This window comes from Hoplias malabaricus, chromosome 12 (genome assembly GCF_029633855.1).
Source record: "Hoplias malabaricus isolate fHopMal1 chromosome 12, fHopMal1.hap1, whole genome shotgun sequence".
Taxonomy (NCBI): Eukaryota; Metazoa; Chordata; class Actinopteri; order Characiformes; family Erythrinidae; genus Hoplias; species Hoplias malabaricus.
Window position 1 is genome coordinate 32,409,100 of NC_089811.1, and position 26,394 is coordinate 32,435,493.

At 39.4% G+C, this 26,394-nt stretch overlaps 1 protein-coding gene across 1 annotated transcript; it reads right to left on the bottom strand.

Moving 5' to 3' along the window:
- Positions 1-365: 365 nt before the first annotated feature.
- Positions 366-26,114, bottom strand: atf2 (activating transcription factor 2). Its single transcript, XM_066686846.1, has 12 exons — positions 25,995-26,114; positions 24,158-24,233; positions 23,883-23,979; positions 23,680-23,798; positions 22,510-22,635; positions 22,009-22,187; positions 21,503-21,617; positions 19,803-19,889; positions 16,290-16,457; positions 15,644-15,850; positions 10,303-10,408; positions 366-2,251 (listed from the first exon to the last, which is right to left on the bottom strand). Exons 2-12 carry the CDS (start codon positions 24,206-24,208, stop codon positions 2,019-2,021), a joined length of 1,488 nt encoding a protein of 495 aa, XP_066542943.1. The 5' UTR covers positions 24,209-24,233; positions 25,995-26,114; the 3' UTR covers positions 366-2,018.
- Between the last annotated feature and the right edge of the window lie 280 nt (positions 26,115-26,394).

Genomic DNA, 26,394 nt, shown 5'->3' on the forward strand with positions numbered 1-26,394 from the left:
CCACCATAAGACTTGGGGAAAACACCAGCACGACTGACTCTATATTTATCTTCTCCACTAGATGGCAGACTACACCCAATCAAATTGTTTGCATTAAACCGGACGTAGACGAGTGATAAAAAACATCTACTAATAACAAAAGAGGAAAAAAAGTTCTGCAATCCTGAAATAGATTTAAAGACATATTAAAAGATTTATTACAACATCTTATTAATTTATGCTATTTTATACATAACTTTCACCAAGGTACAAGTTTACTGCCAACACAATAATAATCACATCCTTTTTCCGCAGTGGGCCAGAGTTTAACAAACACCAGAAACATAAACCCGCTGCCTCCTGGCTGAGAATCAAAGTGAAACATGTTCAACTGCAATAATTCAACTGAGACATGATTAAAACATTGGTCTAATTCTCTCAGAGAATTGTTCATTCATGCAAGTAAGCACATAACAAAGACCGTACAAATTTACCTGTTAAACAAAATGATTCTTAAATACATGATACTTAAATAAAAGCAAAAAATTAAAAGCAGCAATAAAACTACACAGTAGTAAGCCAATACATTTTAAGAGAAAAGGCAAATTGATCCAAACCGATGATGCTAAGAGTTACTCACTCTGTTATTGTCACTAAGATTAACTGCAGCAAATCATTTAACGTAAATATAAAGCTTACTAAATTTCCTCATTTTGGAAAGCACTTCCTGGTTCTAATATTAAACTTTTAGAAAATATTATTATTGGTTTATTTGTTTGTTTTTGTTGAGGGCATAAACTGGAAGTAATCCATATGTAGGTTTGAGAAACTCCTTTTTTTTTTCTTATTCTAAAGAATGAAATGTATCTACTAACAATGCACATATTCCTGCAGGTATCACATACAATGCTATCATCAATAATGGAATTTACAATGCTTCCTAAAATGCAATATCTTCAAAGTCAACTGAGGTGAATGAAAAACAGCCATATCCTTATTCTCTTTAGTGTTTTGAAAAAGTAACACCATAGAGTCAGAGTCAGTCATGTTATCAGCAAATCGCAAAAGGTACTGAAGAAAATGTCATACACTCGAAGAAATTATTTACATGAAACCTCTGTGATATGAGATCTCAATCTACTTCATTCAGACACAGGCCATATTCCTCAGTTACAAACCAATCTCTGACAATAATAAATACAAAATAATGGCACGTAGTTAAGTAAACATCAAACGGATGTTTGTATGGTGAAAAACGTACTATACTCCTATGATTACTGCCTTTGCAACAAACTACTCATGGAATGTTGATCAAAGCATTGCTCCTAAAGACTAGCCAAAGATCCTCGTTAAGACTCATTTTTACAGGCAAAAGAATAGTCAGTTAACATTCAAACATCACGCCACTCATGGAAGCAGCCAAGCCCTCACTCACAAATAAGTGTGTATGATCGGTCCGAACTGTGCTCAATCATTGAAGATTTGTAACAATGCGTGTATTCAAATCTACTCCTAAGAGCTGCCAGAAGTGGTAATGTCAACAATCAAACACTACATGAAAACAAATATCATAACTCCTCATGTGCAAAATAGAAAAGGCGAAGAAACAATATCGACCGTCCCTTTTTTCTGTCAGCCTACAGCAGTGCCTAAGAAAATCAGTTCTCCACTACAACGAGCCATGATACACTTTGGCGTATACGATTCATATAAAACATACTGAGTCGGTCACTACTTCTGATTCCTAAATCATGATGATGCACGTTGTTTTTAACCGTATTATATTAAACAGAGTAAACATGGACGCAAAAGTGAGTGCGCTAGAGAATTAGAGTCAGTACAATTCTGCAGTTTGTAAAAGTGCCAACACTAGCATCTTTACAAACTTTTCTGATAAAATGCAACTGATGTAAAATTAAGTCTGAAAAAAAGAAACAAACTAAATACACATTCTCCAGACTGAAGAAAAGTGAGGGGAACGTTTTCATCCTCACATAAACATGGCTGCCAGGAATAAAAGTAACATCTGGGAAGCCTGATCAGCTACCAGAGGGCTGGGTCTGAGGGGCTGGGGTCCCGCCTCCGTTCGACTCCTCCCCCTCTGTGCTCTGGTCTTCAGTTGGTCCAGCTGCCGGGCCGGGGGCGAGAGCAGCTGCTGGTGCTGTTGAGGAGCTCACGCCATTGGACGTGCTGACGGAACTGTGCTGGATTGCCTCACTGTGGGGGCTGCCTGGGACGGACATCTCCTCACAGCTGTCCTCTTTGTCAAGCACTGAAAGAGAAGCAGCGCAGAGTCAGCTCAAGAGTCATGTAAAAAATTTAGGTTAGTGTTTTATGGTTGATATGGTTTCCTCCAACACATTACTTGTGATTGTTCATTGAACATAAACTTTCTTGTACTGAATCAGGCTTAATTTTGGGGGGAAAAAAGCTCAAAAATTTGTCAACAGCTAACAACATTTTTAAATTTGCTGATATACTGAGGCTTATATAATCACCAGGCATGTTCATTCATTACCGCAGTTCAATATGCGAACCCAAACCTTGCCTCAAAACCAAAATTTGTTAAGAATTGTCTTTTTAATTGCATAATCTGACATAGCTTGTTATTATTATCATTAACAAAGGACAGAGATAGTTGCACAGTTCAAAGTTTAAAAAGTATTTGCAGTTATTAGCAGCACATCCATTTCCGCTCCTAGACCTGGAAGTAAATGTCTTTTAAAAGAAATGTATTTTCTTATTATCTTCAAATTAAATAATGCTATCACAATTATTGAAATTGACTTATTACTCAATTTTTGGTCATGTGTGAAAGATGCTGTTTCTGCTCAGATATCAAACATTTCAAAAGGGAAAAATAGCATAAAACTGTTTTAAAGAAACTATGAAAAAAGTGATTATTTAAGCCACCTCTTTTCAGCCACAGCCTGGTCAGCCAATGGGAATTCGGTTTAAAGCAGGGCCACCTCTATCTCCGTGGTAATGACTCAGCACAGTATGTTATTAAGGCAAAAGCAGCAGAAATCCCCGTCTTTAACGTTTATATAAATAAAAGCAGTAATTCAGTTGTGATATTAGGTTCTGAATATATTATTTTGATTATTTCTTAATAGAATCATAGATGTCTCCTTACATGGTCCAAAAGTTACATTCTGGCCCCCCAGTGCTGCACCATTTAAAGAGCAACACCAGTGAAATTTAAAAAAAGTATTGTTAGATATATTGTTATTTCACTTCTCCTGTCAAAACAATAGTTAAACTAACTTGTGTACTACTGCTTGATTTGAAGGCCTGTTGAGGCTACAACAATAAGGCACAGTTAATGCTGAAGGGTATATAATGGGTTGGCAATAGGGCTGTGCCATATCATATCATGTGCAATAACAACACAATGTTTTTAAACAATAAATAAAAATCAATATCGTGATATTCTGACTTGTTTATATAATGATGTCATGCACGTAATATGGCGTACATTCATTACGTTAGTCATTTAGGCATGACGACAGGTGCAGTGGAAATTTGCTCTGCGTTCAAATATTTCCTCTAAAGAACGAGTTACGGTTGTTTACAAAATAAGCAAATGTTTAAACATGTATTTGTTGTTTCTTCTGAATGTTTGAAATGGTTAAATTTGTACTAAAATGTAATAAACAAGAAATTTAAAATGATTAATATTAATATAAAATTTATTTTGTTGCAATGGTGTGTTCTTGAAAGGATTAAAATTATTTTCAGTGTTTTGTCATATCGCCAAGAATATCATTATCACCTAAATACCCTGAAATATTGTGATGTTATTTTAGGGCCATATCGCCCACCCTTAGCTGGTAAAATGTTGCCATCCATCTTTTGCTGGGAAGGCCTTGCTATTTCAGTAAGACAAGGCCGGTCCACATTGTGCATGGATTTCAACAGCATGGCTCTTCAGTAAATAATTCCAGGTTCTAAACTAATTCAGACCTGAAACCTATAACAGAGACATGCTGTTGATCCATTGAGGAGGTGAAATCTTTCAACAAACACAAATGGGATAACCTTTCACTCTCCACACTGTCCTCATTTCCCAAATGCATACAGAGTGTTGTTAAAAGAAGAAGTGCTGCAGCAATGGTAAACATGCCCTTGTACCAACTTTTTTCAGAACATGTTGCTTTTCCGAAATGGGGAAAAAAATCCAATTTCAACATTTAAAATGTTGTTTTTGTACTATTCTTAAATAAATATAAGGTTTAAATGACTTGCACGTCACTGCATTTAGTTTTTTATTTACATTTGGCATAGCCTCCCAACTTTTCTGCAAAGGGGCTTTGTAGTTTGTAGCGCTCACATTGCCAGACTCTCTAGGGTGCTTTTCACTACTTAACGTGGCTAAGGACCTCCTACTACTGCAGGAAAAGACATTTGACTGACACACAAAAGGACCAATCACAAGTCTGCTATTTTGGCAAGATGTGTAGATGGAGGCAGTCTTTAAGCGGATGTACAGACAGCCAATTCCAATGCAACTGGCAGAATCCTGACAGTGAGGCCAGGTTAGTGCACTGAAAGTATCAGACTCCCTGTGAACTTGTGGGCAGAGCGTCTGTGGCTGAGACTATTTGTGCATAAAAATAAAAAAATAAAAAAAAAGAACTGACGCACACTTTTAGTAGTATTCCAAAGTTATTTTGCCCAGTAAATAAATTCTTATGCAGCAATTATTACAGAAATTCAATTACTATTAAAAAATATTAAGTATATGTAACTACACCGCAAACTACACGAGCAGGTCTATTTGAAGCCACAGGAAATTACGACCTTGGAATTTTAGCCAAAATATTCCTTAAATTTGTGTTCAGACACTGAGCCTAATGTTAAAGCTGGATTAAAAAAACTATACAAAACACACACACATTCCACAAGGACAGGATGAAAAATAAGCCTAAGCTACAAGGATTTATAAAAGTACATAGCACACAGATATGGAATATATGTAACCTCAGATACTTGGAAGATATATTCCTGGTTAGTCCACATACTAAATGAAACCAACGTCATCACCGTTGTGCCATCGCAGAGAATTAGCACTGATTGGCAACGTAAAGAAGCATACCACAGCTGTGTTTCAGCAGTGACTCAGCTAGTGTGTTCACGGTGTCCCAAAGCACCCAGTTAGCAATGTCGTCCTTGGAAGGTAGGGATGGCAGGTTCTCCAGTATTGTAATATGATGAGGTAGCAAGACAGGAGCGCGCACATTTGCATGAAAAACTGTAGTGGTGTATATGTCCAAGCATGTTGAAGTGTCTGTGGCTCTTTCATTCATATTAGAGAAGAAGGGAACTGGTATTCGCCCTACCAGAGTGATCTGACTTGTTGTAAAAAGTAAAAGATCTAATACAGTGACTTAAATGGCAAAGGTTCCAGACAATTCCATAAAATAATAATTTCTTCAGAGCTCAGCAACATCAACTGAACATAAACCTCCCATACTCAAACCCCAGGAAGGATTGCAACCTAGTGTCTGGCACACTTGTAAGAGCCTTTCTATTATCACATCACACCCTGTAAAAAACAAAATATACGTGCTTATAAGCTGTGTGCTTGTATGTTTAGACTTAATGCGGAGGCCATTGTATTGGTTCAGCTATTCCTGGTTAAGGCTTTGATACAAATAAGTCTGCAAAGCCACAGTTTTAACCCTGTGAACACATCACACATAAACAACCAAGCTTCTAATCGGTCTATTCTCTTCAATGCGTAATCACTTCTAAACATAGTTTCCAAGCCTGATCTGTGCTTTGAATTTTATTATTCCCAGCACTTGCTTTGTAACCTTTAATTAAAGTTACAATGTCATTTTAAACCAACATCATAAGGGTGCATTACAGGCAGTGGCGTGTGGCTGGGCCCTCGCACCCCTCCCAACGTTCTCATTTGTTTCTTGCTACCTTGCCAACTACTGCAGCGACAGATGATTACAGCACCTGATTTTAATGATGCTCACACTGGAGAGAAGCAGAGATTCGCAGTCCAAATGCCACCAGCTGCTCTACAATTGCAATGAATTAATTGGCTCCTGATGAGGGAGAAAAGAAAAGAAAAAAATTCTCCTTCTGACTCATAAAGAAATGCAGACTACTATGATAATTAATACAGCTAATGATGAAAGAGTCCGCTGAAATGGCACTTGGTAATTAACATAGGGATTTGTTATATTGTGTGTGCACTTCTGATTCCAGCCCTCGTAAAAGGCTGTGTGTTTAAAATGCCTGCGTATGGCGTGAGACTAGAAGCATCTTTATTGATGGGGTTCTGATTAGATGATTTAGAGAATGTGTATGCCATAAGGGTGTAAATACTTGCGCGAGTGCAAAGTAAATAAGGTCGGACTCCATGTAAATCACATAAGCATTTCTCCTCTCTCTTTTCACTCCATGTTCAGGCTCCTGTAATTACTCCTAATGGCATTAAGCAGAAGAGCACAGGGCAAGATATATTATCATATGCAGCACTGCTGGCTCCTGAGGCTTCCCTCCTCTCGCTCTTATTCGTTTCTGATCTTCTAACCACCGTGAGCAGATGGGCTGAATACACTGCCAAGCGGAGGCACGGCCTACGGTGTTTGCAGGGCAGGTTGGATAATTTCCCCCACCTGCCATTGAAGTGCTGTGGGTGCGTGATTAAAAGTGCCAACAGACAGAGATGCAAGGGCCAAAGCACCTCAGGGGCTCAGCTACAAACACTGGCCCACTATGCACCAAGAGAGGACCTGGCCTACTTGTTGGATTTATACATAATTCAGTTCACTTAATACAGAGACAGATCTCTAAAAATGTATATGTATGAAAGTAGTCTGCGAACACAGACTGTCTGCAGTCTTTTAACATAAAGAACTTTCTGACAGAAGAAATGACCATCTGCTGTTTAGATACAATAAATGTTGCAAAATCTCATCAAGTTGTTTACTAAAATGAAAAGACAGAGTGATGCATCTTATCCCGTCTTATTTCAACAGGCTGCTAATATATGACCCCTCACACTGTTCTCTAACAGAGGCACCACAAACAGGAGTGAAGGATGGCCTCATCCATTACCACAGCCTCAGATTTCCCCAACTACACCAACTAGACACCCACAAATGAGTCCACTCCCTGACAACCCAATCCCATCCGGCACCCATCACTCCAATAATATGCATGAGACATGTCAGTTGTGCTGCTTTAACAATGGTGTTGCATAATGAACGGCACGACTACAAGGTTGTATGTCTGCTGCAGGACACTGGCACTGACAGGCTAGCCACTATAATGGACTCATTTTGGAAGCAATCATTGTCAATACAAGTCACCATTGGGCTGCAGAGCCAGCCGCACACACGCATCTACACAGCTCTCTCTACACTCAACTTCCATTTCTGCTTACTGAATTAAGGACACAGCTGAGGAAAGCTGATTCTCAATCACACTATCTTTCTTTCATTCATTCATTCGTTCGTGCCCGTGTGTGTATGAATGAAGGAAAGATGTGACCGAGAATTGAGATGTTATTTACACACACACACACACTTACACAAACAATGCAATCACAGGGCTAGACATCATTCTCAAAATGCTGAAGAAAATTACAGAATTGTATTTGATTTCTCTACAGAAAATGCTTACACAATGGTAGTTAGTAATAGCAGCCATAACATTTTTGTACTTGTAGGGAGCCTTAGGATCTTATGCTAGAACAGCTTCGCAGAACTACTCCTTCATTGAACTGACAACAGTAAATTGATATAAAGTGGCTACATATGGCAGACAAGCTGCAGATTTGCTCATTTCATAAAATGTCATTAAAGCATAACGGCCAAAGATGTGCCTGAATCACGTATGCCCTTCCATCTCAGACTGGCTCAGTTATGAGCCCCTTTAAAGAAAAAAGACAAAACAGGAGTTTGTAGAAAGGAAAAGCTACCAATTATTTCAAACCATATACACTCAAATTTCATATCAAATGGTGCCATTCCATATAGTCTCGGTTAGAAAGAGATGAAGTGAATGAATCCTGGAGGCTCTAAGAAGAGAAATCACCAGTAAAAAAAATCTGAAATCAAGTAATCAAGATGTGATAAAAGTGTAGACTTTAGCCTTAATTGGGGGGGTTTTAACCACAATACTGCATAAATCGGTTACAAATCAATATCATTATACATAATCACTCAATTTTTATGTGCTCAAACGTAATTGGTTATTTGACAGACATCCAGTTTCAAGGTCAGCAACAAATTAAGGAGATAAATGGTCTGGAGTTGATTTCAAGTAGTAGAATTGCCATTTTGTGTCTGTTCATGGCAAATTGCATTATGTGGTCCAAAGATGTGTCAATGCAAGTGGAGGTCATCATCAGGCTGAAAAAAGAGAAAAAAAAACAAAAACAAAATTCAACCTATCCGAGGCATAGTTGAAACATTAGAAGTGGCCAGCTCAACAGTTTGGGACATTCTTAAAGAGACGGAATGCAATTGGGAGGTCAGCTACCACAACAGGTCTGGAATAACACATAAAAAAAAAGGTTGATGATCGCAGGATTCTTTACTTAGTAAAGAAAACCCTCTTCAGAAATTCTAGCTAAGTATCTCAAAGAAGAATGTACATCAGTGTCAATGTCTACAATCAAGAGACTCTTAATAAATGTAAATATAGAGGGGATACAGTGAGATACAGTTTACTTAAAGACATGATACACTGATAACACTCAAGGAAAGAAAGACCAGATTAGACTTGGATAAAAAAAAACGTATATAGGAAAGCCTGCATAGTCTTAAAATGAGATTTAAGTGAAAAGATGACACCAAAGCTATCTTGTTAGCTATCTTGTTATGATAGGAAGGGAAAAGTATGGAAATGAAATGCAAGTGCTCACGATCAGAAGCGTACCATGTCATCTGTCAAGCATGGTTGAGGTAGTGCTATGGTATGGGCATTTTCAGAACTGGGTAACTGGACATTACTGATTATATGAGTGCTGACCGAATTACCAAGATGAATTCTTAAGGGTAATTTTTGCTAAGATTCAATGAACTGCTGCAAACCTAACAGGATGGTGCTTCTCAGCTGGATAATGACACAAAACAGAGAAGCAATGCAGCCCAAGAGCTTATTAAAAAGGGATAGGGATATTAGTATATGGCTGAGTCATTTACCTCACCTCAGCCCAACAGAGCATGTCTTTTATTCACTGAAGACAAAGCTAAATCCAGAAAGACCCACAAACTATCAGGAAGCTGCACTAAAGGCCGGGCAAAGCATTTCATGGGAGGACACTCAGCATTTGTTGACTACAAAGGTTATTTATCAAAGTATTAACAATAAAATGTATATCTATAATTATGTTAGATGGTCCAATTACGTTTGAGTCTGTAACGATGATTAAGGGGCCATTCAAAATGGCTGTAATTCCTAAATGGTTAATACATTATTTGTGTTAAATATGTTATATTAAATCTGAATCATTTCTCATCTTGATTTCTTGGTTTCAAATCCGCTGTGGTGGGGTACTAAGCCTAAATTATGAAAGATGTGTCACTGTTCAAATTCTTCCAGATCCAACTGTACATCAGATTGCCAGTTTAATATTCACACACAGTGTAATATTTTAGACACTAACCAGACTCCTTAAATTATTCATTCATTCATTATCTGTAAGCGCTTATCCAGTTCAGGGTGGCGGTGGGTTCAGAGCCTACCTGGAATCATTGGGCACAAGGCAGGAACACACCCTGGAGGGGGCGCCAGTCCTTTACAGGGCAACACACACACACACACTCTCCTATGGACACTTTTAAGTTGCCAATCCACCTACCAACGTGTGTTTTTGGACCGTGGGAGGAAACCAGAGCACCCGGAGGACACAGGGAGAACACACCAAACTCAGTCACCAGAGCAGGACTCAAACCCACAATAAATATATATATATACAGGGTGGGCCATTTATATGGATACACCTTAATAAAAAGGGAATGGTTGGCATTGCTAGATGAACAGTTTCTTGGAAAGTGGATTGGTCATCGTGGGCCAGTTGAATGGCCCCCAGGGTCTCCCGATCTGACCCACTTAGACATTTACCTTGGATCCAAAATGGCCACCATGGTCACCACCCATCTTGAAAAGTTTAACCATTCCCATATACTAATGTGCCACAAACAGGAAGTTAATATCACCAACCATTCCCATTTCAGCAAAAAGACACTTCACCTTGCCCATTCTAATGAAGAGGTGTAAATCTCAATTTTTCTTTTCCTGATTTCTCCTGCCAGGAGTGCAAAGAATCATTACTAAACAATGATTACTCACACTGGTAGCCAGATTTCTTCTGCATGAGTGTCACTGGACAGTCCTTATGAGCCAGCAGAAGCTGCTTCAATTGGGCCACCTCATTCCGCAATAAAGTCACTTCACTCTGAAAAAAATTATTGGAAGAGAAAGAGAGGAACATCTCTGAGACCATCTTCATGCAATATTTTTTAACACACAAATATTCCAAAACAAGATTTAATGTAAAAGTTTCCCCATGATACAGAGTAAATGATAAATATACTTATGTACCTCAATGTATATGTCCTTGGATAGAACAAATGCTGTCACAATATAAGAACACTGATTTTTATATAAATTCTAAGTTTACTTTCACAGAGATTGTCACATCTCATTATGGTTATTTTTTTAATGAGCACAGAACCACATCTCTCTTAATTAAATCCCTTTATCTGCATGTCTGCTGATGAATATATATCTACCAATCCTAATCAAAATAGCCTGCTTGAGACATAGTGGTACCTTTTATAGGTATTTCACCTTTAACCGTACATAATATTGTAAAACGATTCAGGAAATCTGGTGAATTCTCAGTTTGTTTAGGGCAAGACTGGACACCACTGGTCAATCTTTGAGCCCTCAGATGGTATTTGAATGAGAAACTGTCATGCTAGTATGATAAAAATAGTCACATAGGCTTGGGAGCACTTTGGAAAACTGCTGTCACTTGTCATGGTCTGCCACTGCTTAAAGAAATGCAACATGTAACCCTATCATGCAAGAAAGTGATAGATCAATTTTATGCATCATCTCAGTTGGTCCAATAGACAATAATAATGTTTGCTGTGGTCAAAGTCTATGTTTAACTTGTTTCTGGGCAAAAATTAAATGATTAAAGTGTCCATCCAGACTGTTGAGAAGTTGCAAAAGCCAACATCTGCGATGGAACAGGGGGTGCATTAGTGTCAGAAGCATGGGTGACTTGCGTATGTGTGAAGGTACCATTGATGAGGAGGCATATACTGGGATTTTAGACAGACATATGCTGCCTTCAAGTGAATGTTGTTGGGATGTCCATGGTTATTTCAGCAAACAATGCCAGGCCTTAATAAAGAATGTGTTTGCTTGACTGGCCTGTCTGCAGTCCATATCTGTCTGCTATTGCCCATCATCAAGAGGACAATCAGAAAAGAGCAACCACTAACTGTTGAGCAGTTGGAGACATTTATCAAGCAAGAATGGGCAAAAATCCCACTTGAAAAACTGCAACAGGTCCTTTGTTCCCAAAAAATTTTAAATTTTAATTAAAAGGAAAGTTGACATAACACAATGGTAAACATGTCTCTATCCTAACTTTTCTGACATTTGAAGGCATCAAAATATAAATTTTTTCATATTTACAAACAAAATAATAACGGATGCGGCACAGTAACACTACATGTAGTGTCAATGTCACACTGCTTCAGGGTCCTGGGGTTGTGGGTTCAAGCCCCATTTTAGGAGACTGACTGTGAGGAGTTTGCTGTGTTCTCCCTGTGTCTGCATGGGTTTCCTCCGTTTGCTCTGATTACCTCCCATGGTCCGAAAATCACACGTTGGTAGATGAGTGGCAAACTCAAAAGTGTTTACCCCAATCAGGAGCTAAGGGTTTTAGGGTGTTTGTTGGACAGCAAACGGCTAGAGGTTACTTATTTGTAAAGGAAAGCTGGTTGCTGACTGAATCATCAACAGCCACAGCAACCTTAGTGGTTAGGTGCAGGATTTAAACAATGGCTGATAACAGAAATTGTGTGACTGCAGTAAGGAAGAGAGTGGGGTGGGCCCTGTGTGAAGCTGTAATGGATTGGCATAGGATATTGTACATCTTAAAGTTCCAAAAGAAACAACAAACATGGCTGCAAGACATCACATTACCTACATGTTTAAATGTGCCCTGCTGTCACCATGTTGTCAGATGCCTACTACATACACAGAGCATGTCTAGTCAGAACATGAGTAAAGATGTTATGTGATGTGAAGCTCCTCTGTGACAATTTTAGAAGGCAAGAAGACAGGTCTTCATGACCCAATCTCACCAAAACAAGCACAAAATATTGCACTGAAAACTACATTGAAGACACTGCAAATCATTCTCATAGGAAATAAAAGCTTGTTAAGCAACTCACCCTGTAATAGTACTACCAAAAAGAAGAGACGGAAAAAGGAGGGAGAAACAGAGGAGAGTTATTCCCTCCGTCAGCAAAACTCCACACCCCATTCTGCCAAGATTTACTCCCTCTTACTGCTCCCATGAGATGCTGTTGTGCGTGTGTTAAAGATGGGCCCGTTTAACAGTGAAGGTGACTTTAAGGGGATTTAGAGGAACGCTAGCAGAAGAGAGGGGCAGGACACTGCATGGCAGATTTAAGCATTTTCTCCTCTCATCTAAAACATGGCCGGCGCTTTAATCTATTCATCTAAAAAGCAGCCAATTTATTTGATTCCATCTGTTAGGGTTTGGCAGTGCTGGCACAACGAGGCAGTAGAGGAACAGATTTAAACACAGCTGGTGGAGCCGTGGAACTCCTCACCATGCGGATTGCCACGTCCCATTACGACCAGCAGTCCGGCTTTCACACCCGCACGGTAGCCCACTCGTTTCACCTCTCCCTCCCTTCTACACTATTCATCCCTTCTTCCTCTTAGAGGTGCTGCCCATAAAACAGTGATGAATCCCTGTAACCCATCAAACAGTACAGTTATACCTTCAATAGGGGTGCACCTAAGCTCAGCTAGGCATCAGAAATATAATTACTGACTAAATATAGGTGCACAGGCCTCTGTCAGAAAGCACATTATTATCAGAGTAAAGTGGAGGAATTCCACAGAGAACTATACAGTTTCTACACAGCAACAGTTGAACTGTGGGCCTCATTTACACCTGGTCGTTTTGTGGATGTTTGAGTGTCCACATAGAGATTATTCACATAAAAATACAGATGTAAACACACCCAAGGTTCATTTTAAACATTCAGTCAAACCACTTCAGGAGGTGATCTGAGATACATTTTAGCCAGGTGTTATGGATGTGTCAATGCATCTGTCTTTCCAAGCTCCATTTGAAAACCAAACTCCTGCCCAATACAGTAGACCATCACAATGCCCAGTAGACCAGTGATGCTTTTGACAAACAATTGCACATACAGCTCTTTAAAATCTTATCCTGAAAAGATCAGGTGTAAACAGGGTCTAAATTAACCAGCAGACAATTTCCCTGGTCTATGTTTAACTTTGAATAATATCTATCTTAGTATAAAGATTGGAGCACTTTATATATCATTTAAAAAAAAAAAAACAGCTCAATGGACCATTTGTTCTGCTGAGATAAACTTGTATTCTGCCACAGTGCTGGTGTTAGACGCAGCTCTAGTATGGAAGCTGGAATCGTGGAGCATGTGGGCAGACTGGCCCTGACACCTCGTTAAAGAGCCCGTTAAGGATGATGTTGAAGTAATCGCACATCATTAGAGCTCTGTGCACCGATCAGCAGAACCAATGGGACAGAGAGGAACCATTACAACACCCTGATGGCAATGATTAACGTACTGCATATAAAAACACACTCTAATGGTCTGCTTTCAGTGTTAAGACTGCGTTCTCTTCTGTTTGGCACAGTTAACAGTCACTGTTAATACCCCTCTTTCCTTCTATGTCTCTCTCTCCCTCCCCAACTTCATCTGCCTGTGTTCATTCCTTCGTTCATTTAACCCTAAGCAGTGTTACCACAATCTCATCAGCACCCCACGCCTGTCTCTCCATCACAAATTAATCAGTCCTCCTCCTCCTCCTCCCTTGCAGCCCCCACCTCTTAACGGACAAACAGGACAGACAGCACGCAAATAAACAGCGGCACATCTCATTAAATTGTCTGGAACGCGTCGCCTCATAGCCTAGCTTGTCCCTATCAGCAGAGACAACAGTTACGTGAACTGTTTCGAACTTGTCAGTAGCGGATCCTAATTGCCTGCTGCAAAATGGCGGTTCAAAGAGACGGGTTTCCCTGGGAGAGTTCCAGGGCCAGTGCTTAAACACGCAGACAGAAGAGACGACACGCTTGTGTGCCGATGACATCTGGAGGAAATATCTTTATTGACAGGAATGTATCAATGCAAGAGGCTTTTACTCACGCACACACGCCATGGCTGTCATAACCAAACACTTCTTAATCACCATTAATGATTTTGTCACTATGTCAGAGATGTGAGTCCACACAAGAGTAAAACATATAAACAAAGCGCATGGAAACAGAAAGGTGTAGTTTTCACATTTACTTTACAAAAAACTAAATCAAAGCTGTATTATCTGGTCTAGATTCCCATTTTAATGTAATTGTTGTTGTAATTAAAAAATGTGACTATTAGTCTAGGTTCCATAGCATTATAGAAAAGAGGCTGATATTACAGCACTAGCATTAAAAGGTGAACAGGCAAAATTCTTTATTTTATGTAACATTTGATTTAATCAGGATAGTCACGTTTTAGTCCAAACGAAAACAAATTCATAAGGCTGTTCACACTAAAGGATATATATCAAAAATGTGATGCATAATAAATCTGTTACCTGCTTTTATCATAAACAAAGGCGGAGCTTTGTAATAAAAACTAATTTAACTCACTTCTGTAATTTTAATGATCAGCTTCTTATCACCAGCACAGAAAAGGCCTCTACAAACATCTATGAATGTCAGAGTGGCACCTATTTACAATCGTTGTCTAAAAAAAACACTAGCCGGGTGGTAAAATGACTGCTCATTTAAGTGGTTAAAGCCTGCTTACTGCAGCAGAATTAGAAGGTGTTTGTACACTAGCTTGTTTAATGTTCTTAATTCTTTGATGTCATATAATCCTGATTATATTTTCACTTAAAATATTTGGACTGTGAGAGGAAACCGGAGCACCCGGAGGAAACCCACGCAGACACAGGGAGAACAGACCAAACTCTTCACAGACAGTCACCCGGAGGAAACCCATGCAGACACAGGGAGAACAGACCAAACTCCTCACAGACAGTCACACGGAGCGGGAATCGAACCCACAAACTCCAGGTCCCTGAAGCTGTGTGACCCCGACAATACCTGCTGCACCACCGTGCCGCCCCAATTTTCATAAGAAATCTTTCATAAGAAAACTGTAAAGTGTCTAAATGATAAAAATGTGCTTAAATAAATGTTGCAAAAATAAGAGTATCAATAGTTACACTTCAAGTTATCTTAATGCTTTTAATACTCATATTATTTCAGCTTGTTTTTTATTTTTGTTCCCTGAGTGGTTAATTATTATGAAATATGTTATTAAACATTGCTCTGCATCACTAACCATGGCATGATTGTGTTTGTGTGTACCTGTAGCTGTCCGTTCATAGAGCTCAGGTCTTCAGCTTTCTTCTCCAGACTCTGTACCCACACTTTCCTCTTCTGTCTACAGCGTGATGCTGCTGCTCTGTTTCTTTCCAGAAACTTCCGTCTCTTTTCATCAGGGTCTTCATTGGTCGACCGTCGCCTGCGTCCACCTGTGCTGGGTGTGTGCTGAGCAGTAGGGGCTGGGGACGCCTGCAAAAACATACAAGCAGACACATGCCAAACTTAAAATTCAAATCTATGTACCTGAGCAATATACAATTCATTGATTTTTTTAAATGATCTGGCATTAAAGCAATACTTTAGTAAGGCTAATAACAGTGGAAGTGTAGCAAGATACACATGTACCTTACTGTGCAAAAATATTACCTGAAATATAATATTTCTAAAAAAAAAAACCTTATTTAATTGGGCATAAGATTAAATTTGCTAATAGCAGTAACAACATCAGAACTCCATTAAATTAAATCAAGAGTGCTTATGATAAAATTTAACAAAGCCATGTTTGGATGTTTATACTGTACTCATGTTACACCACGTTTTTATACACAAAAACATAATAATGTGCAAGGCTTGTCTTGGTGCATAAGACTTGTGCACTGTACTGCTCATACAAAGCTATAATACACACGGGTGTTTCTGTGGTTGACGTGGCTGGCTGTTGTAGTGATTGTGGGAGTGTCTCTTCTGCTGGAGGTGGGGCAGGGGGTGGGGTCTCACTGGCAGCTCTGCTCTGGACGTCCCCTGTATCTCCGTTGGTTACCTGAGGGAGCTGCTGACTGAGGGCTGCCTTCAGCTTCTACAATTTAAAAAAGGTCATGTACAGGTCAGGTAAACCATGTCAAGTATGCCCCACACACACACACACACACACACACACACACACACACACATTTTCAGCAATATAAACTACTAAACATGTAACATTTAAATTAAGTTTTAAATCATTTTTTTTTTACATTTTGTGATCATAAAGATTCAAATTTCAAATTAATGGTCAATTAATTAACATTAATTTACACATAGGATCAACACAGATTTTCAACAATATACCTGTTATAAGTTACTGATGACCATGCACTTTATAAAATGTTCTCTGCAAAGTTTTCTCCCATTTTCACTACATTAACTTCACTATGTTTTGAAGTTGTAGTTGACTTACTGTGCAAATATTACTATCACAGTTTCTTTAAATAAGCAAGCAAGCAAGCTAATTTGTAACTATGTGGGGTGTTCAGCCATTTACTGTCTCTCCGAGTCCTACAAGTCATATAACAGCAAAACAATGTTTGTTTGTCTGTTGTCTATAAATGCTTTCTCTCTATTTTAACAAAACTGCTGCTGTAATGGCCTCTCTCATAATTCAGGGGGGTAAACCACATTAGAGAGAGGCAGGTATAGGAGATTAGAATAATTAACTTCCAGACAAAGCAGGAGGCAAGGATTAAAACAACATATTCATCACCTCTAAAAACAGATGCTTCCCTGCATCCTGTTCCAGAGGAGTAATAGCTGTCGTAGCTAATTTCCTATTCCCTTGAGGCAGCTGTGATTCTCTCCTGTCAGGGAAATCTCTCTCTCCCGGGCAAGCCGTAGCGCACATAGCATAGCGACCTCAGCGCTAAGCACCCCTTTCCTAACTCTGCCTCCCACTGAGCCTGTCACACACTCCCCACAGCTGCCTAACAATAATGTCAACACTCACACGCTGAGTGACACCACACACGCACAAACTGCAAAAGATATACTGAGGCACGACTGTTCTCTTATGGCCATTTGCTGCCAACGTGCAACATATTTCATAGATCTAAAGCATCACCCTATGTAAACGGACAAGGAGACAAGAAGGAATAAGCAACAATGGTGCCAAAAAAAAAAAAAAAAAGTCAAAGGTGTCAGGTAACAAATGCATCCACAGCAGGTGAACAAGGCAACTGAGGGTGAAGAGAGAGAAGAGAGACTCATTTACATGGAAAAACAAGAGGAGAACATTCTTTTAACAGCTACCTTTGCCAGACCAATCTATCTAGCAAATTAGTTTATAGTATAACAACCTCCAGAACTCCCTCCCTGCCTGAGAAACATTATTCTACTAGAACGATTCATGTAAAGAGCGCACGAAAGAGAGAGGGGGGGAGAGAGAGAGAGCAAGAGCGAGAGAGAGAGAGAGAGAGAGAGAGAGAGAGAGAGAACAGATTCATATTTCATATCTGCCACAGAAACCTCATCAGTGCAATAACCCTCCATCTCTGGGGTGTTATCCAACCATCTGCTACTATATTACTTATCTTTATTTTGCAACTAATTAACAGCATAATCTTCTAAATTCAGCAAGTTAATTATCATTATTGTGGTCTTTGCAGCATCATCAGTCCTTGTAAAGTGCCTTGTCTGTGTGTCTGGGGAGGACAGGAGAAAAAGAGCAGAATAAAGGGAGGGAAGGATGGAGGGATGGATGCAGAAGAAGAGGAGCAGAGTGATGTTTCCCTGATGTGGGCTCATTAGGTGTTTTCTGAAGAGTTGTGCTGAAGTGTGTGTGTGCAAGGTGGGTGGGGGGCATGAGTGGGTATGTGTGTGTGAGTCAATGCGTGAGTGTCAACAGAAGAATAAGTGCTTGTTGGTTCTGTCTCGTGTGTGTGTGTGTGTGTGTGCCTGTGCTTATAATACACCTGAGCAGTTTGTTAAAATAATTCAAATGCATTTTTCTCTTTAGTAATAGTGTGAATGCGGCTGCAAGCTACATCTAGGCCTTACATTGGGAGGGGTGTAAAACAACACAAATTATTGCTGGGGTGAGGCTTAAATGCTGAACAGTGCCACAGGCTGCCAGCTGTAGAGGTGAAGTTAAGAACACAGAGCATGTTTTGTTGCTTATGACCCATCTGCACACAACTCACAAGATCAATATTATTAGAGTAAACTTCCTCTGGCGAAAACTCAAAGATTTTTCTTATTAAGATTATTAAGATATCATTGGTAATAATACCGTGTTTGATAACACTGCAACTGTTGTTTTGTTTTATAATTCATTCTTTTTGCACAGTACTAGATCAAATAAATAGATCAAATATGATCTAACACAATATATCAGTTATCATTCAGCCCTAGCTTGTATATCTGATCGGATGAATGGTGTGGAGTAAGTGTGTGTATGTGTGTGTGTGTGTGTGTGTATATACACGAGGTCAGGGTGGATTCTGCTGAACAAAAGGTTTCATGCAGGGTGAGGCTGATTTAATGTGCTTTTCTGAGCATGTGCCAACTGCCCTACCCACTCTGGTTGCCCCCGATGACAGCCCGCTGAGCACAGCGCTGTATGTGCGTTTGTCATCTCTAACACACAACCTCTGACAGGCATCGCTTGCTTTTTACACCTGCCCCCCCCTACCTCCATCTCCAAGAGCAAGTTTCCCTGCTAATGTCCAGAGGAGGAGCATGCTGTGAACATTTACAGCAGACTGATCAACACTCCATCACTACACCATGGGCCTCCATATACAACATAACCTACCATATAGAGTGCCACCACCACGCCACAACACAAATTATACATTTCTGGAAATATTCTAACTCGACAGGTCAAAATATGTGATGTCAAATTATACAGTTACTCACAGATGTTAATGATCTTTTTTAAAATAATTGTCGAATACATTTTTTATTGTTTGACAGGTAAAATCCTTGTTTTGTGCAATGAAAAATTAAACAATTTCATTAAACTGATACTTAAATACATACATGCAATGAATAATAAATAAAGTAGATGTACACGGATAAAGTAAATGTAGCCAATTGGACATAGAATTTCTTTTGTCTACCAGAGAAGCATTATTTTAAGTGGTGCCCTCTAGTGCTTGCATAAATGAATTACAAAACACACACACAGACACACAAAGACACACACACAGACACACACACAGACACACACACTTTCATTTCATTTTTCATTTATTCAGTCATTTAAGAATAGACAACCTTTTGAATTTAAATATTCAGGAACTGAACCACACAAACCAACTCAGAAAGTGAATTTGATCTTTCTTTTCTTGTAAAGTTGTAACATACTGTACTCTTTTAAACCATTTCAGAAATACAAGGTCACGTTATGAAAAATTATGATGTGTAAGAACAAAGTATCAGTTACCATCTTAGCCTCTGACTGGACAGGTTGAGGAGAGGAGGGGCCAGGGATTCCAGGAACATTAGGCACTACGGTGACTGGTCTTACAAGCTAAGACAGAACACAAATGATACACACATAAGGGGAAAAAAAGGCAGTGTTAGGTTCTGAAGAGATATGTCTAAGACTCCAACCTGTTAGCTGTCCTTCCCACTTTCACACCAGCACTTACAGACACACACATAAAATAAGTGCATACACTCAGCCTAGTCCCATAGCTCAGCCTCATTAGGCTGACTGCCTGGTATTTGCAGGAGGCAAACCACACACAAGATATAGTGGCCATGCCTTCCTGCCCAACTCCGCAAGCACATACTCAGGGGAGCCCAAAAGAAAACAAGAAAGAAAGCAAGAAAGAAAGAGAAAGAGAGAGTAAATACAAAAAAAAAAGTGAGGGCTAAGTTGCGACCCTGTGGGACATAATCATGTCCTGCTCATTGTACCATACTGACCGTATAAACACATGAATGCACATCCTTCACAAAGACTGCTTGATCCTGGATCACAGATGCACAGGTACTTAAGCATCGTTCACGTGCTTGGATAAGGCCTTGTTTGTTTCTCACCCACTCCATTACTACACATTATCACATCGAGCCAGTTCACAGAAATATGAATGAGAATATTCATGTGATCCAACTACTAGCAGCATATACAGGAGCAGGGCACAAGTCATAGTGGTGTTCAAGGAATACAGTGGAGGGGGAAAAAAAAGCCCATTACGGATGGAGTACACTCTCTCTGTGTCTTATTCTCTCTTCCTCCGTCTCTCATTTTACTGCCGTGACATACAACTGCCCTTTTCTAAGGCCCATTAGTTCTCTCATTCCTCCTCTGTATGCCAGAAAGGCAGTGTCGGAATAATAAATACCGGCCTGTCCTCAGTGCCACTCTAAAATGTGCCTCTGACAAATCACACCAATGTGACACTAATGCGGAGGAAGATGATCTCACTCCCAATGTCATAACTCTGCTCCACTCTTTTGGAAAGGAAGTGACTTTCAAATGTTTAATTGCCCAGCAAGAGGAATTACGGTCCTTTCTCTGAGTTCTGAATGTAGAAATTCTCACAGCGATAAGCAAGTTGCAAGAAGACATTGAAAATTTGACCATACGCTATAATTACTGCAATAAAAATATATTTAAAGGTGTTTAATGTTTTATACATGTAAACTCCTGAAGTTCAAAAACCAATCCAGTGAGGTCTGCCTGTAATTTTAATGTAAAGTTCAACATCTGTGCAAAAAAAACCCAAGTCCAAAAACTGTGTAAGTATTTAGACTTTTAAGTTAAACTCTTGATTAACAACAAAATCCACAGGCCAAGATTTGGCAGTCATCTTATCTTGAGACCCAACTAAAAACAGAAACTGGCTCCATAATCAGGCATGGTGCAAGGAACTTGAAGACTGCCTTCTATGATATAATTTAAAGACAGTCACTAAGCAGCTTTGGCAATTCACAGAAAAAAACTAAAGGAAAACTGTTTGAAAACAGTCCAAAAAGTGTTTGACTTGGTTGCTAACAATGATCTTTTACAATTACAGTTAAATTCTTTTCACCATGTCAGTGATACCTTAAGGGAGCAAAGACAGCTGCTATTTCAAACCTAACTAATACTAAATCAAATAAATATATACACAATTTAAAAAGCTAAAAACCTACGGGTATGGCAGTTGGGATGTGCACACTCGAGCTGGCGATGGTGGCTGGAATTGCAACAGGCATAGTCTGTCCATTGGGCAGCTGCAGAAGCACTGGGAATGTTCCAGACACAGGACTGGAGACAGGGCAGAGAAGCAAACATATACAGCAAAACTATAAATATTACAGGATAATTTATATATATTAATGTGAAAAAAACAAATCTAACACAGGACATTTTGTTTTAAGCCTTTTAAAAATTAAAGGACAAGAAAGATGTTGGTGGTGCTGTTGACAGAGAAACTCATAATTAAAAGATGAGATTTTGCCGACTGCAAACACAAGTATAAGCAATGTAATTTAAAAAAAAGAAAAAAAGAAAAATATAAGCAACCGGTTAACTAAAAATAAAAAGCTCCTGATGAGGTGAAGAAGAAAAAAATGTAAGTGAACTAAGATACAAACTATGCGATGAAAAACTGAAGTTAGAAGTCTTATGTAATAAGTAACATTTCAGAGTTACTTACACTATTGGCCTACTAGAGGATGGGACTTGGGTTATAACAGAGCTAGATGTTGGAGATGGAAGGGCTTGCTGAATAACAACACTAGCATCAGAACTGGCCAGAAGTACATTGGGGACTTGAAGGGAGGCAGGACGGACTATAGTGGATGTAGGCAGTGAGGTCGGCTGCAAAGAAACCTCCTGAAAATATCATATGAAACCGAAGGTGCATCAACCATTCAGGAAAAGTACCATTTAAGTCCTATATAATTGTGTATCTTGTCCTTTTCACAGAAATCAACAGAAGACAAGTGATACTGGAGAAGAGATTTGTATGTGTGTCTATTTAAAAAAATTGTATTCTGCAGACTGGAAGAAATAGTAATACAAAATCAAGAGACGGGCAACTACATGTTCCAACTGTGCATACAGACTAGTATGTGACTCAAAATATATAGAATTAAATGATCCACTGTGTAATTAAGTTACTTTCAACCGGTGGTACTGTTATTCAGTGACTCACCTTGTCATCACAGGTGGTGGATTCAGGATGTGGGATAGGACTATCTCGATGTGATTCAAGAGATGCAGGTTCCTCAATTTTGTTTCGTACAACAGGAGTAGCAAGAGGCGACAAATCCAAGGGTAACTAAAATACATCAAATCACAAAAATCACACACAGTTAATATGAATAGAATACACAATTACAAAATGTGATCACCATTAATTGTCTTAAATAGTTGAATTAAAGCTGAACATAATGTGTCTGTGGGCGGCAGTAGTGTCGCAGTCACACAGCTTCAGGGGCCTGGAGGTTGTGGGTTCGATTCCCGCTCCGGGTGACTGTCTGTGAGGAGTGTGGTGTGTTCTCCCTGTGCCCGCATGGGTTTCCTCCGGGTGCTCCAGTTTCCTCCCACAGTCCAAAAACACGTTGGTAGGTGGATTGGTGACTCAAATGTGTCCGTAGGTGTGAGTGTGTGAGTGAATGTGTGTGTGTCTGTGTTGCCCTGTGAAGGACCGGCGCCCCCTCCAGGGTGTATTCCCGCCTTGCGCCCAATGATTCCAGGTAGGCTCTGGACCCACCGCGACCCTAAACTGGATAAGCACTTACAGATAATGAATGAATGAATGAATAATGTGTCTGTCAACAGTAACAATTTTATAATATTCATCCACCAACATGTGTTTTTAGACACAGGGTTAACACACCAAACTCCTCACAGACAGTAACCCAAGGCAGGGATTGACCTCACAACCTGAGCACCCTCTTGTGCCACCGTGCCAGCCACTGTTTATGTTTACTTTTAAAATTACATTTGTTTTAACAGCCTATTTGACAGCCTACTATGTAGACAATATATTGCCCATGCCTATTGTAGTGTCGTAAAATAGTGCAAATATCTATTAATTATAATAAATCAATTAATGATCCTTTATTGTTCAGCCTATATTATTTAAAATATTTCAAACATTATACTTAGCAAAAAATTGTCTCTTCAAATATTTAAGTTAAATAGTTAAGATACAAAGTGGAAGTGAAAAAGTATTTAAGGTTATCGATAATTAGGTCAAGTTCTACATTCATTTTAAATTCAAGATGCTGGGAAAAGACAACCAAACTTTAAAAAAAAAACAAAAAAACAATTAAAATGTACATTTCTTGTTTAATTCTGAAAGTCCAGGTTCACGTACCTTTTTAATATCCTCCTCAGTGGCCTTCTTGAAGTCATGCTCGAACGGACTGGTCAACTCATTAAAGAGTCCAACCTCCTCACAATTCTTTAAAAATCGAGTGGGTGTTGGAGTTTGGTCTGCAACAACAACCAAAGAAAATGACCAACCACTAAAATTACTGCTGATCTCAGTCAAACAACATAATGTTTTAAAACACTCACCAGCAATGATGACACTGTCATTGCGTGCTGGACCAAACCTCAGGGTCATCTCATGTTTGTGTTTATGTACTGCCAAATGGTCTTCATTTGTAAATCGCTGAGGGACAGGGAAGCTTTTTAGATATTTATTTGTCTGCCATCAAAAAAACTTTCATACTTATCAATCAATATCACAGAGGAAATATGCATCATAGATAATGACTTTAAGATTATGTGGAATATGGATTTTTTTTAAAAATCAGTCGTAATATGCATATGTCTGTTCATTCTAATACCTGTCCACAGCCTGGAGCAGTGCAGAGGAATGGCTTATCATCGCCACTCATATTCAGAGCTTCTATTTGCCAACTCCTAAGAGAAAGATGTTTGTTAGATAATTAAACTTACTGATGGGTTTACAAATACATATGCACATATGTTCGCAACTAAAATTTATTAAGAAAATTCAGAAAAGCTGTCAGACAGGCTAATCCTGTTACTTTTGTTGGCTTAAGATTTTCTATGAATTCAATGGCCTTATGGCGCAGCAGGTAGTGTCGCAGTCACACAGCTCCAGGGACCTGGAGGTTGTGTGTTCGATTCACGCTCCGGGTGACTGTCTGTGAGGAGTTGGTGTGTTCTCCCTGTGTCTGCGTGGGTTTCCTCCCACAGTCCAAAAACACACGTTGGTAGGTGGATTGGCGACTCAAAAGTGTCCGTAGGTGTGAGTGTGTGTGTTGCCCTGTGAAGGACTGGTGCCCCCTCCAGGGTGTATTCCCGCCTTACGCCCAATGATTCCAGGTAGGCTCTGGACCCACCGCGACCCTGAACTGGATAAGGGTTACAGATAATGAATGAATGAATGGCCTTATGTCCTTGGACATTACTAAAGGCAATTCTATTAGTCTATTATTCTATTAAAGACAAGCTATTAGTCCAGTAAACACAAATCTATATTTATTTAATGCAATTTACAAAAACAAAAGGTTGATTGGCTTCTAACCAGTTGCATCCTACTTACATTTTCACTATTCACCAATAGTTCAACCCCTAAAAATGAGTGGACCCAAAACAAACACACTTCCCCCAGTTGTGAAATACAGAAAGTGCTGTCAGGCTCTACATTTCACTAGGAATAATAAGGTTGACATTCTGCTGAGCCTCACTGGATCTGACAATATTGTCATTAAAAAGGGGGGAGGCATGTTTGCTCAAGTACAAAAATTAGAGTTGTCCTTTAGTTCAAATATATGTTTTAATTTTGTAATTGCTTACATTTGTATAATACATCATTTTGACAGAGTGGACTTCAAAATGCATTTTTTTACATGGACATTAAGAGCAGACACTTTTGATAGCAATGTTGAAGTCACAATTGAGTACAGTATGTTTCAATTGTAAGAAGTGTTATTTTCATTATGAAAGAAACTTTAAATTGTCAGCTAATAAAACATAAAACCCCACGTTTGTAAAACTATTTAAAATGAGCAAAACCTTTTGATATGACAGCTCATTACTACTGCTTTATCTAGTCAGCAGGCTAGCTAGCAGCATAGCAAACTAATTCTATTGTCAATATAAGAAATAATCCTACTTAAACTGCTTACTAAATCTGTTTTTGTGTAAAACTGAATCCCAGTAAATAGGCTGCAGAACAAGAAAATATATACGTGATGAGGAAATTGGTGTAATGTGTGATGCTGCAGGAGCTGAGAATAACAATACAGGCCAGGCTGCTTTACACTGTCAAGCTCCAGGCAGCTAGCTGTCAACAGCTTCTCGCTCGAGTTCTCCGTTCCACCTTAAATGCCGCTGCGGTTGTCTGTGGCATTTAAGATGGAAAACGATAGTAACAGACTGGAGTACACCCAAGGAAACTTGCGCTTTGGAGCTATAACGTTTACGCTTGCAACCATTCTTTAACAGGGGAGGTGGAACTGAGCTAGGCTAACGCTAAGCTTACTTAGCATGCTTTGTAGCAATCGCCATTTTAGTATTAAAGCTTGTACTGGAAAGATTTCCGCGTCAATTACGCAGTTAAACTAGTGTTTATAACTGGACTCACGCCCCGTTCTCCCTACTGTACACAAGGCTGTTTATTTACTGAGAGATTCAACGGTGTCTGTCACTTACCGCGGGCTCGACCCTGCTGCCACAGCCCACGCTGCTCTCGCGAGGGTTCACTCAGTCACACTGTAACCCCTTAACACTGACGATGGAAGTGGGCTTCAGTCACAAGTGGCACAACATTCATTATGAAAACTCCATAATGTCGTGTTTATACATTAACCAATGACGCAATGGCTGAAGGACAAAGACCCAATCAGTCACTGTCTAGTGTTACGTGCACATAACACTAGCCTTAGCTTTACTGTAACTCACAACCACAGTTGTACTGAATCCTTTACTCGGTATTATTACTGCTTTATACCTGACTGAACTATAACGTACTTATCAGAGGTTAAGCTTCAACAGAGGTTGTTCAAACAAGGTTTGGGCATGGGGCAGCATTTCCTAACCCAGGTCATGGACC